Source organism: Puma concolor, chromosome E1 (genome assembly GCF_028749965.1).
Source record: "Puma concolor isolate L17-30 chromosome E1, mPumCon1.1.hap2, whole genome shotgun sequence".
Taxonomy (NCBI): domain Eukaryota; kingdom Metazoa; phylum Chordata; class Mammalia; order Carnivora; family Felidae; genus Puma; species Puma concolor.
Window position 1 is genome coordinate 30,346,034 of NC_141680.1, and position 22,271 is coordinate 30,368,304.

At 39.3% G+C, this 22,271-nt stretch overlaps 1 protein-coding gene and 1 long non-coding RNA gene across 2 annotated transcripts; both read left to right on the forward strand.

The window, feature by feature from the left end:
- The first annotated feature begins 3,838 nt into the window (after positions 1–3,838).
- On the forward strand, positions 3,839–5,651 carry SRSF1 (serine and arginine rich splicing factor 1). The gene is given in 4 exon segments (XM_086686872.1): positions 3,839–4,173; positions 4,583–4,767; positions 5,141–5,319; positions 5,322–5,651. Coding segments are annotated over 4 exon segments (606 nt in total). The 5' UTR covers positions 3,839–3,979; the 3' UTR covers positions 5,370–5,651.
- Positions 5,652–9,363: 3,712 nt separating this feature from the next.
- Positions 9,364–22,170, forward strand: LOC147574241 (uncharacterized). Its single transcript, XR_015244050.1, has 3 exons — positions 9,364–18,235; positions 21,419–21,556; positions 21,960–22,170. It is a non-coding gene; the product is annotated as an uncharacterized LOC147574241 (long non-coding RNA).
- Positions 22,171–22,271: the final 101 nt, after the last annotated feature.

The window sequence follows — 22,271 nt, forward strand, 5'->3', positions numbered from 1 at the left end:
ACAGTTATCCCCAAGGAAGACAGTAGGGATTGACACGTGTGTATGGAAAACAGGATTTCCAGATTTGGAAAGACGTATTTCAGTGCAAATTACTCTAGAACACTCCTAATCCCCAATGCCCTTAGAGAAATGGTACTAAAAAACTAAAAATGGTATTTAAAAAACACAATTTTATTGAGTTATAATTTACATACTATACAATTCATTCGCTTTGTGTACAATTCAATTATTTCTAGTATGTTTACAGAGTTTCATAACTATCACCACAGGTATAGAGATTTAAGTGTTTGGCAAATCACTGAAAACCCGCGTCTTGTAATTTCAACTTTCATGGTAATTAACTCTTTGAATTTTTTTTTTCAAGTAATTATTTCCAGGATAAAATATAGTGCTGACACTAGTATATACTTACTAAATTGAATCAAAAGGCTTGAAAATTTTTTGAGGAAGTTTTCATAAATAGCGACAGTGCTGAAAATAAGGCAATTTCTGAGAATTAAGCTAGTAAAATCTATACTTAGTAGATTAGTTGGTTGTGGGAGCAATCCATAAAACCGCCAGTGAATGTGTAAGTGAGGAGTTTACAAACACTCTGAATCCTTAATTAAGATGAAGATGGGAGTGCTGGGTGGCCCAACTCTTGATCTCAGCTCAGACCATGATCTCAGGGTCCTGAGTTCAAGCCCCACACTGGGCTCTGCGCTGGGCATGAAGCCTACTTGAAAACAAACAAACAAACAAAAAAGATGAGGATATAATCTCAGGAGGCAAGGTGGAAGTGGCTGTAATTTGGTCCGCAGAAATCTAATCAATTGTCTAGTATACTGTTTAGACAAAGTTTATGTGCAGATTAGCCTACAGAAAGAGAATTGCCAATCTTTACCCAGCATTGTCCAGGGAACAGACCCACAAAACCCATGGGGGTATGAGTTTTCCTGTCTTTGAAGAGGTATACTCTGAGATGGGGCAGGGGTCATTTTTTCAGGCCTCACCATTGTCTCAATGAAATCTCTCAAAACAATTCGCCTCATTTTGCTTTGATTCCTCATTTACTAAGCAACTGTCTGATATGCTTTCCAGACCCGCCAAAACAGTTATCTTTGGTTTGTATAATTTGAGCATCCTGGCTACCAAAAATTAATCTGTCCCCAACAAATGAACAAATGACTTGGTTTATTTTCTTAGTTTTTGCTCTTGTGGACTAAAATATGTTAATCAACTCTGGGACATTGATATTACTATCACACCCGGAACTGTAATAATCACCAAACTAATGTCATCCTGGGAAATCTCGATAAACGGCCAGACTTTTACTGCTACATCCTGAACTCATCATGGACCCCAGAGCCTATAATTTAGTTACGTTCAAATACAATAAAAGGAGCCAACAGAGGAACAAGAATGTCTTATTCACTCTATATTAAATTCTACATGGGGCGCCTGGGCTGGCTCCTTCGGTTAAGTATCAGGGTCATGTTCGGCTGGGGTCATGTCTCACCGTTTGTGGGTTCGGCCCCGCGTTGGGCTCTGTGCTGACAGCTCGGAGCTTGGAGCCTGCTTCGGATTCTGTGTCTCCCTCTCTGTCTGCCCCTCCCCCACTCACACTCCGTGTCTCTCAAAAATAAATAAAATTTTTTAAAATTAAAAAAATTTCTACTTGTATTCCTCTGAACTGAACAAAATCAGAAATGACTGCATTAAATTGGACAAGAATAAATCAAAGCCAATCCACAATTTTCTTATTTTTCTGGAACAAAAATGTCTTGAAATTAAAAGCAACTATGTTTAAATCACTTCAGTTATCATTAACATTATTCAACAGATGAACTTGAATAACTCTTAAGTGGAGGTATAAAATAATAAAGTGTGCTAACTAAATAACTATTGAATGAACCAATCAATACATGATATGCCTGCAACTTTTTAAAAAACTCTCATCTCTTCTGCTACTAACTGAATAGGACAGGGCTAGAAACTGAATCAATTTGTCGAAATAGTGTCTTTTTTGGTCAGCTTCTCATTTTAAAAATGATCAGGTTCTTTTGTTTTTATTAAAAGCTCACTGTCAAAAAATATCATTGAAGGATACTCAGTGAAGGATGGTCTGAAAGATAATCTGTCCTTCCCTCTAACATTTTCAGAGATTTTTTCCCCCTGTGAGAATCTAAACACCCCTTTAAGAATCTGATTACAATTTCAAATCCTCTTTGAAGAAAAAGTACATGCACATATACACATAATTTTGGTAACCATCACAGAGAGTTCAAACACAACCAGAGATCCTCTATGTGTCCGTTGAGGATCAAATTGAATTTGTATTTTGGGATCACTCAGACGTTTGTTAAATGGGCTGTCAACTTTTAGAACTAAGAAAACATGCCATTCTCCTAAACAACCTATTTATTTTCTAATTTCAAAGGCATTTAGACTTTTGAATAGACTTGTGTTGCCTTCTTTACCATGACTTCCGGAATGAGCGGAGTGAGACTTGCAGTGCATCTTTAGGAACCGATCAGGATATTACTGCTGGCATTTTGTGTAGTAACCTCACCCTGATTTCACCTTAATCCCTCCCTGCTTATTTTCCCATTCGCCCTGAGTTCTTGGTCCAGTTCTAATAATGTTTTATGGTATCTCCGTAAATTGCCTCACACACATCCTTGGGAACTGTTGCAAACAAATACAGAATATGAAGAAAATCATCCTTAAACACAGGGTGCAGATGTTTTAGCATATTTATGACTGCAGAGTTTTCTTAAAAATTGAACTCATTACTAATATTTTAAAATCCCAACACTTCACATAAAAATCCAGACTTCAGAGGTCTCTCTAAACAACTTCCTAACTCCCTGGGCCAGCAGGCAAGAGGGCTCAGTCCTGAGCAGCAACAGTGGTCTCCAGTGGTCACAGTTCTCACACATCCATTTTGCTCGTTTATATTACCTGAGAGACCCGGAAGGAGTTCATAAAAGGGAACAAACTTCAAGATTTTGCATACACACACACGCTTTTCTCGTTCTTTCAAAGGGCTGGATACATAACAGGCACGTCACTCTTCAAGCCTTCACTGGACCTCTCCTCTGCGGTAGGGCTAGGCAATTAAAGAGAAGCTGAGGTCTGAGTCCTGGCTGACTGAATACAGCTCAAACCACCGCCACTACATCAAGGTGTGCTGGATTGAGCCATACAAAGTTAAGTTTTAAACCGACGATGGAACGGTACTTGGTGCAAAGTATTTACCAAGGAGTCTAAGCTGGGTTGCCCTAAATTAGACCCTTCTCTAAGCAGCTCACCGCCTGAGCGCAGGCAAAGGGGCGGGAATACAAAGTCAAGCCTCGGCTCCTGATTGAATCACAAGCCTGAATCACAAGCAGCGGAACTCCTGGACTAGCCGCACTGTCCGAGAATGTCCGCGTTTCCGGAGCAACGGCCAGGTCCCTTCCCCTTTAACTCCGCCCCCGGCAGTCTTTCCCGCCAAAGGCCGTTAACGCCGCAGAGCATTGTGGGACACAGCTCAAGGCTAGGTTTCACCAAAGGCTTTCAAGGCGCGGACTTGTTTTTAAAAGGGACTCGTTCCTGGGAAAGTTGACTATCCTTTAAGACTCGTCAGGGATTAGTAGCCCGTTTACCGATGGATCTGTGTTTAATTCTTACCAAACGACTGGTCACTTCACTGGCAAGGCACTCCGCAAATCGGGAAGGCGGGGAACTTTTTTCTCCCTTCGCGCGGAGGGTGACGTCGCACGTGCGTGAGCGTACCTATCGCAGTGCCCATTACGCTCTTGCGCGTGCGTACTGAGATCGAATAGCTGCTTCCTCCCGCTTCTCTTCCTCCCTCCCCCCATATCCGTGCGCCGAGCTGATAAAGGCGCCATTTTGGAGGGGCCGCGGGAGACGTGGTGTCGCTGCGGGCTCGCTCTGCCGTGCGCTAGGCTTGGTGGGAAGGCCTGTTCTCGAGTCCGCGCTTTTCGTCGCCGCCATGTCGGGAGGTGGTGTGATTCGTGGCCCGGCAGGGAACAACGATTGCCGCATCTACGTGGGTAACTTACCTCCAGACATCCGAACCAAGGACATTGAGGACGTGTTCTACAAATACGGTGCTATCCGTGACATCGATCTCAAGAATCGCCGCGGAGGACCGCCCTTCGCCTTCGTTGAGTTCGAGGACCCTCGGTGAGGCGGCCCGGGGCTTGCGGCTTTGAGGCAATAAGTTGGGAGTAGTCGGGAAAGGCCTTGATACAAAGAATGGGGAGGTGGGCTCTTAGGTTGGGGGTAAGACGATGTCGCCCATGCAGGAGTCGAGTAAGGAGCCGAGTCGCTGTGGCTTCTCTGGTGACTGGGCCCATGGACGTCCCCAGAGCGGACTTTCGGTCTCGGAGCGGGAAACTGAGGCGCTGAGGGCTGGTGTAGTGGTCGGGAACCTGGCGTGCTTCTGGGTGGGGGAGGGGCCATTCCTATTATGCAGCGCATGTGGGCTCTTCCATGCTGGGTGCGCATGTGCGGGGGGCCGCTAGTTCCCGACTGACTTAGCTGCCCCTCCCGGTCCTTTTTCTTACGCCTTTTGCTTTCTATGATCACGCAGAGACGCGGAAGACGCGGTATATGGTCGCGACGGCTATGATTACGATGGATACCGTCTGCGGGTGGAGTTTCCTCGAAGCGGCCGTGGCACCGGCCGAGGCGGCGGCGGGGGTGGAGGTGGCGGGGCTCCCCGAGGCCGCTATGGCCCCCCATCCAGGCGTTCTGAAAACAGAGTGGTTGTCTCTGGTGAGTTTACTGTTCGTGTGGGTTGTTGAGAAGGGACAGAAACCACTTTTAAGTTTTTCCTTGCGTGAGCAGTGTTGACAAATGCAAGTTTTTGTGATAGGTCTTAAATTAGTTGCTCGGCTAAATTTAGTAACAAGGAACACTGTAGTGGAGATATACCTGTTACCACGTAGTTATTTACTATTAGGTTGAGTACCTAGAATATGAAGATCTTTGCTTTGCAAGTAAGTTTGGACTCTGGATTCCAGGATCTTAGCAGCTCTTAACCTAGGATCTTGAGTCTAATTAATTTTAAAGTAGTTTTTGTTCTAGTGTAAATTTCAAGTTTAATGTGAAATATAGAGTGAGTGGTGTTGAAAAAATACCTTTTTAGGACTGCCTCCAAGTGGAAGCTGGCAGGATCTGAAGGATCACATGCGTGAAGCAGGTGATGTATGTTATGCTGATGTTTACCGAGATGGCACTGGTGTCGTGGAGTTTGTACGGAAAGAAGATATGACCTATGCAGTTCGAAAACTGGATAACACTAAGTTTAGATCCCATGAGGTAGGTTTTTTACACTTACTCTTTTCTTTGGCCAGAATTGGATACAGTGGTCTTAACAGTGGAATTTGAAGGTAAGATTCAGGCAAGGGTGTCCAAGTAAAGTACCAGATTTCTGGTTTTAGTTACATTGTATTCGTTCAGCATGCCTGAAGACAGGTGAAAGCTTAGATCTTTCAATCGAAAGTTCTGTCTATTCAATAGGGAGAAACTGCCTACATCCGGGTTAAAGTTGATGGGCCCAGAAGTCCAAGTTATGGAAGATCACGATCTCGAAGCCGTAGTCGTAGCAGAAGCCGTAGCAGAAGCAACAGCAGGAGTCGCAGTTATTCCCCAAGGAGAAGCAGAGGATCACCACGCTATTCTCCCCGTCATAGCAGATCTCGCTCTCGTACATAAGATGATTGGTGACACTTTTTGTAGAACCCATGTTGTATACAGTTTTCCTTTACTCAGTACAATCTTTTCATTTTTTAATTCAAACTGTTTTGTTCAGAATGGGCTAAAGTGTTGAATTGCATTCTTGTGTAATATCCCCTTGCTCCTAACATCTACATTCCCCTCATGTCTGATAAAATGTATTTTAAGTGATGTCATAGACAGGATTGTTTAAATTTAGTTAACTCTCCATGCTCTTCAGACTGTGATATTGTGTAAATGTCTATTCTGCTCTGGTTTGTGTGAACTGGGGATGTTGGGGGGTGTTTGTGGTTATCTTACCTGGGGAAGTTCTTATGTTTATCTTGCTTTTCATGTGTCTTTCTGTAGACATATCTGAAGAGATGGATTAAGAATGCTTTGGATTAAGGATTGTGGAGCACATTTCAATCATTTTAGGATTGTCAAAAGGAGGATTGAGGAGGATCAGATCAATAATGGAGGCAATGGTATGACTCCAAGTGCTATTGTCACAGATGAAATTGGCAGTATTGACCTTATACTAAAAGGCAAGGGTTTAAAGTGATTATATACATCTACCTTAAAACACTTGCAAACATCTTATGCAGTTATCTTTAGCTACAATTGCTTTGCTCTTTAAACCTTGGCAATTGTGGCAAATGTTACATTGCCCATTTTGTAACAATTTATTTTGCTCCCTTCCCCCCTTTTTTGTTTTAATAGGGACTAATGTGGGAAGAACTGGCTAATTTGTCACAGTGCTTAGTTACAACTGTTAATGTGTGACCTGCTGTTGGTGTACATGTGGGTACAGGGTGTCTTTAATTCCAACCAGATAGAGTATAATATCAATACTGCTAAATCTGCATGTCCTCTGTGTGACTGATATAGCGTTGCTATTTCATTTTTTTAAGACAAAATGAAAGCAAAATAGAGAATTCCAATGTATTGGTGTAGATAATCTAGTTGGGAATACTTTTTAAGTCTCACCTTCCCCTTTTAACTAATGTTCATAATTGACTCGTTTAAAACACTTTAATTTACAAATTAAATTGCAGATGGGAGCATTAGGTTTAGTTTAGACTTAGGGTGGGTAGCAATACCAGTAAACTTTTCAACTACATAACTTTTTGCAACCACAAAACCTGTAATACGCTGTACAGTAACAAGTGTTGGCATTATCAGTTGAACTGTAAATATAAAATGCTTCTTCCAATTAGTCTCTATGATGATTAAGTTTCTAAAATTTATCTGAACACCATTCAGAAACTTGTTTTGGGGAATTTGATAGTTATTGATGTACATCTGTTAAACTGATGACAGACATAACTCATCATTCCCCAGAAACCTTTTTTGATTACAGTATCTAACATTTTGCCTCCTCTTTTTTGGTTTTGCTGGTTATAAAGGTTTGGATTGGAGAGGGCTCACTGGATCCCAATCCTTGGAGCTGGATCATTGGATTCAAATCATAATGTGGATAGGATAGGGAGGATGAATTACAAGGATTCATGGAGCGGGATCAGATTACCAGGAACATAGGAGTGGATTCCTGCCCCAACCAAACCGCATTCGTGTGGATTTTTTTTTTTTTATTCAACTTAATTGGCTATTCCAAAGATTTTTTTTTTCCTATTTTTGACGATTGGAGCCCTTAAGATGCACGATGGAATTGTGTTTTGCATTTTTTGGTAAAAGGAGCAAAGCGAGGACCTGGAGATAATACGCTGGAGCAATCTCCTTGGAAGGATTCAGCACGAGTAGATGGTAAACATTTAAAGGGGAAAGGGGGGGTTTGTTTAAAATAGTAAATCAGTAAGTCACTTCTAAATTTAAAGAACAAAATTGGAGTTGAAGAATAAGTAGGTTTCCAATTGGCTATTGCCGTTTTTCTTTGAAAAAAAATAAACATTTTTTAAAAAACTATGCATGGTTGTCCTTTTTCCTCTTCATGTAAAATTTTAAGTGGGTGACTATCCGTTAATAGTTTGATAAGATACTGATTCTTGTGTTATGTATTAGTAAATTAAAGCTTCTTGAAAGGTAATCTCTAATAAATGGTATTAGCCATCTCTTAATGTTAATTGTAAAAGTCTTCAGGGAGATAAGAAGGAATTTGGTGTATATGATATGGTAAATGGGATGATCTAGTTTCTGAAAGATAAGTTTCCCGTACTTTGACAAAAATGACTAGAAATTTATAGATGTTTATTTTTTGGTGATAATCTAGACAGCATAGGTTTTTGTGCAAAATTTGGGTAGTGACTAGTTAATGTTAACTTGGGGATAGTGTTGGAGATTGTCAAGCTCTTCTCAAAAATTGGTAAGTATTAAATGTTCAATTCACAGAAACAAATTACTTTGTTTTGAAATGTGAATACTACACTAGAATATTAACTGCTTATATTTGAGTGAATTATTGTTAATAAAAAGCTGGGCTTTAAAATTTTGCCTGTGAACCCTTGTCAACCATAAGATTATTCTGTATCCAAAACCTACCAAAGCAGTGATTTATAGCTTAGTCTGCTAGTTCTTGTATCTTTTTACTTGACAGCCCCTTGGTGCTAAATTTTCAGTGAATTGGGGAAGTAGATTTTTAGTTAAAATCCCTAATCTTTTTCTTTTGATTTCCTCATAGCTAGTCAAAAACCATCAAAACACATTTTTTGCACCCAAAAGAAATAACTAAATCTTAACATTTGCCTTGGATGCTAATCAGAGTTGGAAGCTGAATTTAAGACCACTATGCAGGTGACATAATTTCAAACCTAGAAAAAACTAGACCTGATCTTGGTGGTAGAGGAAATGGGCCCCGAGAGAGATTTGCATAAGGGCACCTAACCAAAACATGTAGATGAACCTTGTGGAATGTAGGAAGGAAGGGAAGGGATCTTAAGTTCAAAACAGATTCTTTAAGTAAAGAACTTGGTATAGACTAAGAAAATTACTAGTTCTTATGCAAGAATTCAAAATCCAATGTTCAAGAAGTAGAAAGATTTTGACTATTAAAACTGACAAGTTCTGTTTTATGTGTAGAACATAAGTATTTTAAACAACTAATTTTGGGAAGGTTAATGTGAGCTAGGCTTAAGCCTGTGTTCATTGAATGTGTTGGAAATCAGACCAAGATGAAAATGCCTTCACTCAAGATTGAGTGCATTAAACCTAAGTTGAAAGATGTACTCTACTAAAAATCACAGTAGTTCCAACCTCAGAATTGAAGTGAGATGGGAAATGTGTCATAAATAGGCTGTCTGAAGATGAGAGAACTTAACTGCATATTTATGAAAGATAGAGGGGTGCGGGTCCAGACCACTGGAAGCTGTGAGGGGAGATGTAGGCTTTGTTGTTTTTGTTTTGTTTTGTTTTTTCCAGTCTTAGGAAATGAGTCCTAAACCTCTCCTGTTTTGGCAGCTACTAGAAGAAAGTCAGTCACATTGTTTTAGAACTAAAAAAGCTGCCCTGTATTGTTCCCCTTTTCTCTCCCTATTTGTGTCTCCTTAGAATAGTGTAGGGAACCTATAATTAGTTTGTTATTTTCTAACCAAGGAAAAACTCTTAAGTCTTTCTAAGAAGCAATTATTTTTCATAACATCAGATTGAATAACCCACCTTGCTGTTCAGCCCACATCCTTCTGGAAACAAAAGGTAAGAAACCCATTTTCTGATTTGTAATTGTTTGGGATCTGAATTTTATTTTAAAATTTTGTTTAATAATTTTTTAAAATTTTGTATAACATTTTCCTCATTTAAAATGTTTTTTCTCCTAAGTTTTATACTTTTATAAATTTTGAGTGTTCCCATGGACACTCATTATAGTGTTTAAGTTGAATAAGATTTAGAATTTCAGCTTTCTCAGTTTTATCTTTGAAACATCTTGCTCATTAGGGCTGACGTGGGGTTTTTTTGGTTTTTTTTTCAAGTTTTCTGTGTAGATGAACTGTGTCTTTTCACTTTGTATATGAAGCACTGAAATTACAAATTAAGTTATATGTATTTATCATAAGTAGTAGTAAAAGCTATTAGGCTGAAGTTCTGTTGTTACATAACCATCCTTTGGTTTCACTTAGTTTTATCCCGGTATAGAGTGCAAAGGCAGAAAACAGGTTCACAATCTCTTATCCAAAAAACTCTGAAAACAAAATTTGTTGTTGAATGTAAAACCTGACCAGAATTGATGCCTTCATTTTGCACTTTCTGGCGCTACGCGGTCTTCTGCAGAAATATTGGTGTTTTGTTACACAGTTACCATAGGCTTTGCTGAGGGTGTTACATGATACAGGGGCTATATACCATATATTTTAATATTATAAAGTGAAAATGACTCTAAATTTCAAATACATTTGCCTCCACAAGTTTGGGTAAGAGATTGTAGAACTAATAGAATGAAGAGCTAAACCTGTATAACTTTGGGCTTGTGAGTGAAAAACCTGTTAAGTGTGGATCCTTTATTGAGATGTAAGTTCCCCATCTTTTTAGGCTGAAGCAGCCACGAGAAAAAAGGTATGACCCACATTTCTTTATATTCTGTCGCTGTTGTGGACTCAACAATTGTACTCCACTGAAGGAAATTCTGCCATCCTAGTGTATGTAGTAGTACATTTTATTCTTGGGGGGTAATTTTTTTCAGAACTTTACAGGACTTTACATTGATCAGTCTGATCCTATATGAGAAGCTGGGATTGGCATGAAGTAATGAGATTATAAGGAAGCATCTGTTCATTGTGTTCATTTTGATTGCCTATTGAACAAATAGCAATCCTGGCAAAAACTTTAAAAAGAGGCCCAGGAAGTTAGACTTATTCCTGTGATTGAGGACTTTGGGGATGCTTCTTGATTAACTTCAAAAGCTATACCTGACAGGCTTACATTAAAGGTGGTTGTGATTTTGTAGGAATCGAATTTTTGTTACAAAAAGCACTTGATGCTTCTGAATAAATAAATTGAATAAATTAGTCTTTGTCATGTAGAAGTTAATTTAGGCAGAAATAACCTCATAATAAACATTCTAATAAGTTCTGCAGCTGGGTAATTGGGGAGAGAATATTTACACTTAACGCATACTTTTGCATAAGGTGGTTGCAGTTGTAGGTAGGTGTGCAAAACAGATAGATGAAACAATACTTAAGATCTTGAGTTCTGCAGATCCTGGGTGTTTGTCTTTATCTCTTAAGCACAAAGGAGTTAACGCTCAACAAAGTTAAATGTCTTAACTCCTGTAATTTAGGACTGTAATCTGTCAACTATTGATAGAACTATCGATGTGAAGATAGTGGAAATTGAGAGCCTCTATAGAATGCTATATTCATCTTCACCAAATATGAACAAAACCACTTGTAGGGATGCCAGATGTCTAATTTTCTTTCTTTTTTTTTTTTTAATATTCCACTCCTGTTTGAATAAATGCTAGGGAAAACTGTATGGCCACTAGAGGGGGCTATTACACAAAATCAACCAGGAAATTATCCCTACTGTAAAACATCCCTAAAGCAAGGTGGAAAGCAACTGCCTTAATCCTATTAGCTTCAAAGTTAAGTGGGGTTTTTTGAGTAAGTTTCCTTACTATAACTTTACCTTTGCCTTCCCATCTGTTGAGTAGGAATCCATTTAGGTCTTGAATAGAGATTTACTAGTACTGAACGAACCTATAAAGAAAAATATGTCTAGGTTTGGGGACTTAGGAGAAAACGCTGTAGATGTGAATTTGCTTGTTTCCCTGTTTCCCTTGTACACCTACAGGTATAGACCAGTAAGGCCAGAAGTATAAGAATTGGATACAGGAGTAGATGTGCTACACAAAGCAATCTAGGCATAAAATCGGTCCTATACTAGGAAAAACAAATATGTATTCTGGGACCTTTGTTGCTTGTTTATATGGCGTGACACAGGTTTCTGGAATCTTCATTCGTAGCATTACTGAAAGACTTAATGAGTATTAGTGTGTCTTAAAATCCTGCTTATTCATCAGGTTAACTGTTTACATTTGTCTGTTCTCTAGGCTTTGCTTAACTAGACACACAGTATCTTGTGACCATAACGTCTGTACACATAGTTCTCTTGTCATGTTTACTTAATGCCATTTTTTTTTAAGAAAGCTTAAATTTCAGCATTCGTCATTCCCATCATTCCCCTCTCTATAACCTTATATTGCAAAAAACCTCAAAGGACACAAACTTAACTCTTGTTTAAATTCACTATAAAAATACTGTTAAAAATTTTTAGGTCCAGTTGATGATACAGTTTACTCAAGAAAATGGGTATGGGAGCACACACCTTAAAACATTGATGTTAGAAACTTGTATGCTTTGAAGAATAAGATTCTAAAAGAGCAAATAAAAGTATTTTTCCAAGAGAGAGCAGAATCAAGTTTACACAGAGGTTGCCTGCTTAACTAACATTTTATGTGGCAAGTGTAGCCACAGAAGGTGGTTGCTGACTAGCAGGCTTGGTGCAGGTTGGATTGAGAGGACTCTAGGTTGATTATACCTGTGTCTTTAATCTTAGCAGTGTTAGCTATGGGGTCTCCTTAGCCGAACTTGTGAAGAAGCACTCTAAAACCAAAATTGTGTAATTGGAACTCCAGAATTGACTTTGTAAAAGAAAAAAGCTGAACTTGGAGATTGTAAATTGCCAGAGGCATGGTAGAATTATGTCCTGAGGTGCTATTAGGGAAGCCTTAACACACAAAGTTTGGGATAAGTTTTCAAGTTGTGGCAACGATTAGGGTGTAAAACTTGGAAATGGACTGCTGTATCAGTCAAAAGACAACCGACAGCCTTTAAATAGGACTTGGAAGTACTGGGCTGAATCTCTCCTGCCCTTAAAGTGGCTTACTTGGAAATTTGAGCTAACAACATCTACTGTATGGTCAGTGAATTTTAAGTGTGGTTAGAATTTCATTAGTATCCTCACCTCAAGCCCCAACTGTCCACCAGCCACTGTTGGTAGGGTGATTTTTTTTTTTTTTTTTTTTTTTTAATGAAAAATTTATCCTGTCACTCCCTACTAGAGTATTTTGAAATCTCATTGCTTGGAGGTTAGTCTTAGAAATAAGGCACCTGAGGCCCTTGGTAACCTAGCCCCCAGCCTACCTTTATAGCTTCATCTCTAGCCCTCCCCCTGATACGCTCCATATCCCAGGACGTGGCGTTCCCCAGCATTTCTTGCATTTGGTCCTAGTGTTTTTTTTCTCCTGCAGTGCCTTCCATCTCTTCATTTAGAGAGATTTAACATTAGATAGTATGTCAAAAGTCACCTCCTGGGAACTTAATGCCCGTCATACGGACAGAATCATTCCTTTGTGTGTGGACACAGACTTGTGTGTGTGTACCTCGAGTATAGCTAGGTCACCTAGCTTGCTTGCACTATCCAGCCATCTACTTCAACTTCCTTGTTTCACGAATTTTAATTTCCTGAGGAACCAAGGTGGTATCTGGCACGATAGTCACTAAATAAACTTACTTGAATGAGCACTATTGGTCCTTCCCCTGTTCCCACAGAGTATTTCTACTGTATCTTAACTTTTGCCATTCTGTCTTGATTATCAGTGAGTTGTTTATGTATCTGTCTTTTCTAACAGGTCATAACCTTTCTTCCTCCCCCTTCCAGGTATAGCACAAAATAGCTATGCACTGAATAGACACTCAAGATAATCATTCAATTGCTTTGGAAGAGAAACCTAGAAATTTGAATTATTTCCCATTCTGAGTATCTTGAATAAGTAATCAGTAAATATAGGTCTATATTTTTTCTGTGTCTAAGTTGGGAATAAATCTTTGTTATTGATTGTGTAGTAGTAGAAGCTAAATATTTGTATGTAACATTAAAATATCATTTTCCATTCTGTGACCTCCTGGAGTGTTTCTAATTATTTTTGGAGACTTTTTTTTTTTTTTTTTTTGAGTTATAAAATAAACCAAAAGTGACATCCACGTTTTAAGGCGTGAAATGTTGGCTGGCACTAAAACAAAGACAACTGAAAATGGTTCCTTTGTCCTCTAAAACTAGGTAGTAAAATTGCATACCTCTTTCTGTGTAACCAGTTTTTAGCCCAGTACCATTGTATCTACAACTTGAACTAGAGCTTATTTGCCAGATACAGTTCAAAATGCTGTTCAGTTTGTGTTCCATCTCCATTTGCCATACCAGCATCCTTATCTATACACCCAAATTCATTACTGAAGTGTTTTAGCTGATTTCATGTCAACTCCCTTAATACGAATCAACAGTAGGTCTACCTTTCCAATTTATCACTATTCTCAATCACATCTTCCCTTGCTCTGGTTGATTTGGTAAATAACGGACCATGCTTGTTTTTACTTTTGTGTGTTTGTAGACCTTTCTCCTTCCCTCCCCATTAGTCACCCTGAAGCTTCAAGTCCTGATCATCCTCTGTTAAACTTCATTCCTGAAACTATAAACTTCACATTTCTTCTCTGTGATGCATTTAATCTCACAAATTTATTTTATTACTATTGGAAGTTTTGTGGTTTTTTAGTACCCAGTGAGGTTTCTGTAGAATTATTTGTATCTCCCATTCAGCCAAATGCAGTGTTGAAAGAACTTTTATTCCTTAGAAGCAACACACTATAGAAGTCTATTTCACAAGCTTGGGTTAACTGGTTGGATTGAGAAAACTATTGTGTTCTTAACACTGCATCAAATAATGGCTCCTCAGATGTGAAACTAGGAAATTCAAATTTAAATTCTAACCTAATCCAAGTAACTTTTCCCATTATAATGTTGCCCCAAGATCAGTCTTACAAAGTCCAGAAGAAAGTTGTTTTTGTTTTTGTTTTTTTGGTAAGCTGTGCACACTCTGAGAATAGATCATCAAGAATTGATGCTGTTGTCTCCCTAAGGGTAGAATGGTTCCCTCCTGGTGCTTCTTCCTGTGTCTCCTTTTTACATCATTCTTAGTCACGATTTTTAACAGAAGAAGCTTTAAATTACTTCCAGACTTTGTGGCCATACCTCATTGAGAATTCCTGCAGATTTCCCTTTGGGTTGGATTCTTTTGGTGGTTATTTATCCAAAAAGGCATTCATATGTGAAGATTTATACAGAATTTAGGAAATGGGTAATATATTTCCTTGGTTTGGGAGAATCTTAACATGACTCCAGGACCCTGCCCTGGTTAATTGTCTCAAAGCCAAGAGACTCAACAAACCTCTCCTTCACTACCAGCATCCCCGTTCCTTTTGCCTCTAATTCAACCACCCCTTCATGATCAGCTAAAGACTTAAGCATTCTTGGACTAATTGCACTATAATTCTGCTTTGCTTTTCTTCACATTTATATATTGTTGCATATGATGTATGAGCTTGCATGTTGCTTTTAATCTGTTGTGTAATTGTTTTGTGTACATATATTTCCCCTGGCTACATAGTAAACTGAGCAAGCACTGTTAACTTTTTGACACTTCCAAGATGCTCATATGCTAATACCTTAATGTTTATGAATAAATCTGTTCATAAAATCCTATACGGGTGCACTGCATGGCTTAAGTAGTATGGTCCTCTAATCAGATTGGGCTTATTTCCAAAGTAGTGACTTCAAGGGTTCATGCCCTTCCTACCTTTTTTAAAGGAAAAATGCAAAGGCATTAAATACCTTATTCTTAATGATAGTAGTTAACTATTCCATTAAATACTTTGATTCATTTTAATCTTGGAGTGGCATTAGCCTCATTTTGCAGTTGAGATAATAGGCTGAAAGATACTAAAAGTGACAGGCCCAGAACTTGAATCTTGTGACAAATTTGTTCATTTTACTACCACATTGTTTTTTGGGTTTTTTTGTTTTTTTTTTTAAGCCAGCCTGCCTTTTTCAGTGTGGTGGTTTCTAGGGGCTTAAGTGAAAATCACCTGTAATATCCACCTGACGCCACCAGGGTGTCCCATGGTGCTGTCTTTGATCCACGTTTTAGTCTTAGTGGCTGTGGCCCAGAGCTCAGCAGCAGGAAGGTCAGGTGATCCCTGACTTTCTAGTATGCAGTGCAAAGCCAGCATCAGAAATGCCCTTGCCCTCTTTTAACTCCTACTAGTCAGGCTGGCCTCAGGGCACAACCAGGGCTTGGCTAGCCACTCCTAACTGGGGGCAGGCCACAAAGGACAGTAAGATAGAAAAGACCCTGTGAATGGGTAAATGTCCACAAACATGCATTTGTTCTAGTAGCTGAATATACACTTAACACAAATTTGTATTAGTGAAAGAGATCCACTACAGAAAGATTGAATTGCTTTACTACTCGAGGTAGATGAATTTTAAAAGCCAATGTATGGTGACTTCAGTAATAGTCTGCATTACATTTAGCCCTGAGTATGTATACAACTTCTTAGGCATCCGTGTTGATATTTAACAATCCTTTATGATGATCTTTGGTGTTAAAGCTATAATTTATGTGAGAACTAATGAGGTGAAGTCTATTTAGTAGTAAAGAAATCAAATGCCTGCTTTAAATTTTTTTTTCCTTCCAATCCTTTTTAAGCCCTTCATACAAATGTCTATGATTCTTTTCAAGTTTTAATTTCTCTACTGGGAGATGCTCCATAAAAGTATGCCCAGTGACTAGTACAGTTCCAGACATTTAATAGGTGCTCAATTAATACTTATATATTGAAATAAAAAAACTTCCATAATAGCTATGGGATGGTGATACATGAGCCGTTTCTCTAAGGAGAGAGTTAGTGAGCACTTTGATTTGTCTTTAAGCTGATTAGAACCCTTTATGAAGTGGGAAAGTAGTCCCTGAGAGGTCCTGGACTACCTTTCAAAATATGAATGAAATATGTCATTCTGGGTAGAAATTAGCACAGCCTGGATTTGACCTTAACCATGCAATCTCTCTAAGATTAGGTGTTCACCAGGGCTCTTAGAGCTACCAGGATAGGCTTACTAAGTTAAACATTACTGATGGCAGATGTTGGGTTGGTAGTGCCCTTTTCCCTTACTGCTGCCTGTCTTCCCAGTGTGTCCCCATCCCCAAATTCTTGTGGTTTTAAGGAAATCACTGGAATAAATCCTAAACCTATCTGTAGTAGTCCAGCACCCTTTTCAGCTTTCTCATGTCTTTGGTGAGAGGCTAATCACAGATTACTGTACCAATTTGGACCCTTCTGTCTGCTTTGGCTAAGTGATCGGAATAACTGAGCTAAATTAACATATCAAACATATGGGGGCTTCCTCAAGCTTCATGAGTTTTTCTGAGTGTACTGTGTAGGGGACTGGATGAATAATTAGGAATAAAAGTTACTAGTTCCAGTGTTCCTGAGAAGCATCACTAAAGGATTTTTTTCATCCCTTAATTATAAATCTATAAATGCATTAATAGATTGTTCTGAAGATGCACTTCCATATATGAAGAGTAAGTATATTGCCTTTCCTATCTAAAGTGCAAACTACTAAAAGGCAGAAATGTGTATCCTAACCCCCAGAAAGCCTGTTTCTGGGATTACTTTATACCTACCTGATGCTCCCAGAAGCTTTTTCACCGGCTTAGATTGACTATTTGTGATTAAGTGTTGAATGAAAGGTGAGAGAAAGTGAAAGGAGAGGTGGGGCAGGCAGAGTAAGCTGGAAAAACGAGGAAATAGCTGGGAGGTGAAGGGGGGGGGGTACTTATGTAAGGTCAGTAAAACAAAAAGAAGAGGACAGGGTCAGGCCTTGGGGCTAGAGAGCTAATTCTGTCAACTAGTAGAGATTTGTATGCTTTGTCGAAAAGATAACTTCGGGAGAAAAATCTAGATTCTCCCATCTTCCCTGTTTACCAGAGTAAATTGTTCATCAAGTCAACCTACACTGTCTTCTAGGAATTCTGGTCCTCTTCAATTCTAGCAAAGAGCTTGTTGTCTCTGCTCAGGCAATCAAGGATACAATGTTTCAAGTAGTATTTGTGGATAGCTGTAAGCTTGATGTTTTATTCACAACTTAAGGAGCAACTGTGGAGTACAGCTGTTGTCCCTATGTTGAGCTTCAACAGCTTGCCAGGTTCCTGCACCTGCTTGTAGGCCTGGACCCAATGACTGAGCTTTAGGCAGTGTCTAGTTCAGGGACTGCTCAGGGTCAAGAAACATCTTTAAAGGAGTGAATTCCCTCCTTAGCCAGATGTTATGCTGTCGTGGCCTTGTGTTGCCATCTCTTGGCTTACTTTCTACAGTGGAGCAGCCTTCCTAAAGCTTAGTCTAGCTAGTCTTGTGATGCCGCATCAGTGTCTTAGGTCACCACTGCTCACTTCCCTCATGCAGGGAGCATAATACATCAGTTCCTCAACACCTGTTTCATTATTCCCTGTTCCCTTTTTTACCAGGAATGGAGGGATCCACAGCAGAACATCAGATTGACCCGATGAGGCTTTTTCTTAATTCTAGGTCCATGAAAGGGAGAGGAAGGACTACGGACTCAGAAAGAGGGAACCATAAGATCCGCCTGTATTAATTAATATGCTAACTCTTTGGAGATTTCTGAGAAACACAATCCTTCCTGAATTCTGGACTACTAAATCTGGTGTGAAGAAATTATCAATGAGGTGTGTCTATCAGGGTTCGGGTTAAAGAATATTCATTTGATTTATCTGTTTTTGCTCTGCCCCTACTCTTCATGACATTTGGACAGGCATTAATAAGTAGTGATCTCTTGTTGCAAATGAATAGTGTTTTTCTGGTAATGCAGATGAAACAGCACAATGCTGTTCAGTTTCATTACATCCATCTTTTAACTAGTGGAATGTGTGTGGGGTGGAGGCTAAAGCCACTGAAAAGAGTTTTACCTCTGTACCAGAATAGCTTCATGTAAGGATTTAATTTATGTTTTTGACTATTAGCATGATGATGTAACTGAGCTAAGCTTTTAGTTGGGTTTAGGCCCACCAAGTTTGTGTGACTTGTTTTTTCCAAGCTGAGCCATTACCCGGGGCTTGGGGCATCTGAGGGCAGGGAGGAACAGGTGGCCAAAGGAGAAATGTTTGGTGCCTGAGAGTATGTTTTCCAGTTGTATTGAATTTCTTACTTGGTGTATTTTTGACCTTACTTTCTTTCCTTCTTATGTGCTATGCTATTTTGCTGGCTATTTGTTAGATGTTCTCTGTCATTTAGGAGTTGTGAAACAGAAGTTAGCTTTTCTACTTAAATGCTTTGTGGATGGAACTGATAGGTTTAACATTGATTTCTGGTAGCTTCTTTCTAGAAGAGTTAAACTGATAAATGTGTTTCTATGGCTTTGGACTTGTTTTTGGCATCTTGGGGATGTGACCCTTCTTAGAAACAAGTGTTTTAGAACCCTCAACTACTAGCTGAACTAAATGTCTACCAGGAAAATGAGTGGATTTATTTCCTTTACCTTTGTTCTCTGTGATTGTCTAGCTGTCAAGGAACTTAAATAGGTATTCAGAGAAAAAAATTCTCCCTTGTTTCCCCTTCCTCACCTTACCAGTTAAAGCAGAAATAACTAGTGATGACACTTTAGGTGGTAGAATTGAAACACAAACCCAGCTTCTGACCACATGGGCCACAGGCAATTGGCTTAAGCCCTTAGTGTGGTTATGAAGTTGGGGTGGACTGGAAGGGGGTGGGGAGATTACTTCTGCTTTCCTCCTGAGAAGCTTGGCTGGGTGTTGTTGTTTTGGTTTGGTTTGGAGGAGGGGGGCGGGGTGCTTCCTTTGGTAAAATGTTCTTCCTTTCCTCCTTGATTGCATTGAGGCTGGTAATGAAGGGTAAACACTTCTCTCTGGCCAATGTTTTTTTGGTATTTGCAAATATTCCATTCTTGGCTTTTCCTAGATTTGTTGTCAGTTCTAGCTTTTTTGCATGAAGAATAAGTCCATTAACTTGACAGATTTGAAGCCTCTTCTAACTTCTTTGGAGTAGATATTCCCTACTGAAAGTTTTGGATTTGATTTGTTTTCAATTTGCTGAGAAGTCTTACTTGGGGACAGGTAATTGACAACAGCAGAGATGTTTCCTATTCCTAGGATTCTAAATCTAATTATAAACCCAGTGTACTCACAGGATTTTAAAATTCTCTCCGAAATAGGAAGGAAATATCCTGTTACTTTCTAATGTTTGCTAAAAGTTGTCTTTAGAAAAGCTGATCTAAGTTTTCAAGTAATCTCTACCCCCAACGTGGGGCTCAAACCCATGGCCCCCACATCAAGAGTCACATGGTCCTCCAACTGAACCAGCCAGGCGCCCCCTAGAAAAGCTGATCTTAATAGGTATCTTCCTTTGTCATGTGTCATTAGCCTTTTGTCAACTTACATTAGAGCTCGTAAAAGGAGAGAGGGATGAGGCATGGTGAAAAACCTGTTACTCTGAAAGAAAGTGAGAGGAATAATTAACTGTTTTTGTGGACTTCACAGCCCCAAAATTAATCTAGAACCAACTAATAGCACCAATAAAAATATTTACTTAGGACTTCTTATATTACAGGAAATGTTCTAAGCATTTTACATACATTTCTCATTTAATTCATAAGTCATCACTGTGAGATAACGTATTTATTTTGTCCTCATTTTCCAGATGAGGAAATAAATCCCTGGAAGGTTAAATGACAGGTTATGTAAGCTGGGGCAGAGGAAGTGGGAAAGAAGAACCTGAATAAGATGAGGAGGAGGGGATCTTGAGTTTTATTTGGGTGGATGTAGGCAGACTTTTTTTTCTTTTTTTGCTTAGACACCAAACATTTCAGTTATCATATTTGAAGGTAACACCACTGATTCACCCACTGAAAGTTGTTCACAGTAATCAGGACGAATTTACTGTCTTTAGACATCCTTAGTCTTTTCACTTTCTCCAGTACTGTCTGTGGAAGCTGGTTTGAGGAGAGGCTCATTTGTTTGTGGTTAAGGATATTGTCTGTCCTAAGGGTAGAAATGCCCCTTCTAGGGATGGAGTCTTTAATCTTATTGGTTAACCTCCTTATATTCCTCAAAACATTTGGACCTGATTGTTTTTGAGTAATTGTTCCAAAATTTTGGATATTTTCCCTCTGGAAAATATCCTAAGGTTTAAAATTTCATCTGAATTTAAAAAGTTGTTAAATTTTCTTTTTAAGGGAGGGTTTGGGGAGCAATCAGGAATTTGGGTTTCCTCTCATGGATAGAGATAAAATTAGCCATTTTCCTCAAGAAAAGTGATACTTCTGAATCCCAGCTCTTCGTTAATGAGAACTGGACTGTTTTCATTTGACCTCTACTTCCTGTTGGTGGGAAACAGAGGTGCTGTGAGAAAGATTGCTGGAGAAGGGTTTCTAGATCTCGGAATAAGTTCAAGAGTCTGGCAATATTGTCATTAGAATAATGGTCTTCATAAGCGCTAGTTTTCATGATCCTAAAGATTCATTTTTAACACCCTTTGAAAGGCTGTAAAGTAGGAAAGGCTAAACTGGGGAGGAGGAAAACTTAGTAGATAAATTACATAGACCTTGAGGTGATTCTGTGCTCAAGAAGCAGAGACGTGGAGTCACTGAATGAACATGAAAGAACAGGCAGTGTCTACAGTCAGAACTGAAAGGTTTTAGTTTACCTAGTTAATTCCTTAGATTTACATCTTCGTTCCCTCCTTATCTTGCATGTGCATATAAACTTAGGCTTACTGAGCCATTTTATTTTTCTCCCCAAATAAGACTAATTTTATAGGAGACATAGGGGCCACTGCAGCAGCTAAGCTGAGGAACGTATGAGAAACTGTTCATTTTCTGTCCCTTCCTGTCTTAGGCTGATCTGTCCCTTGATGTGCTACCTGCTTCTGCTACCGACCCATACTGCAGACTTCTCATTCATCCCCAAGGCCTCCAAGCAATGTCCAATAGGGAATCGACTCTAAAAGGGACCAGACCAGACCAGACCAAAAAGGTGTGCAGCCCTTTCATTGTGGTGACTGAGGGAAGGAAAGAATGGGAGGGGGTATACATGTGTAGTGGATGGAAGGGAAACAGACGGTCAAATTACTATATCTCTTCAGTTTCTTTTAGAATAGAATTCTGCAACCATACTATTGTGTAAATATAGGGGAAGTTCAAGATGGTGACCTTAATTAGAATATGTCTGGAGAGGAATAAATGGAGTGTGTGACATAAGACACCGTTGGTTATGAAAGATGTTGAAGTCCTGAAATAATGTGACCATCTGAGGAATTTTTTTAAGCCAGAGTTTATAAAAATATCACCAATACAGCCTGCCCCCTCACTGCCCGCCACAGGAGACTTCTTGGACTGGAGACATTTGTTTAATAATAGCTTGTCTCTGATATTCCCAGTAGCTACCTCTCTGAGGAGAGGATAGCAAACGTTCAGGACATCATCCTACAAAGTTCCAGTAGCAGTGACGCCTACACGGAAGACTTGGAACTGCAAACAGAGGCTGGGGTCACCTCAGTGACATCTGACGCCGTCCAACCACAAGTTCGATTTTTGTTCTGTGGGGCGAGAAAGACTGTACTAAAAGACAAAAATAATTTCTTATCTATACTTTCTCACTTGTTTTTGTTAATTTTTTTGGCGGGAGAGGGGGATGTTCGGGCAAAATTTCCTATCCTCTCTGGCGTTAAGGGGAGGATGGGAAAGCTCAG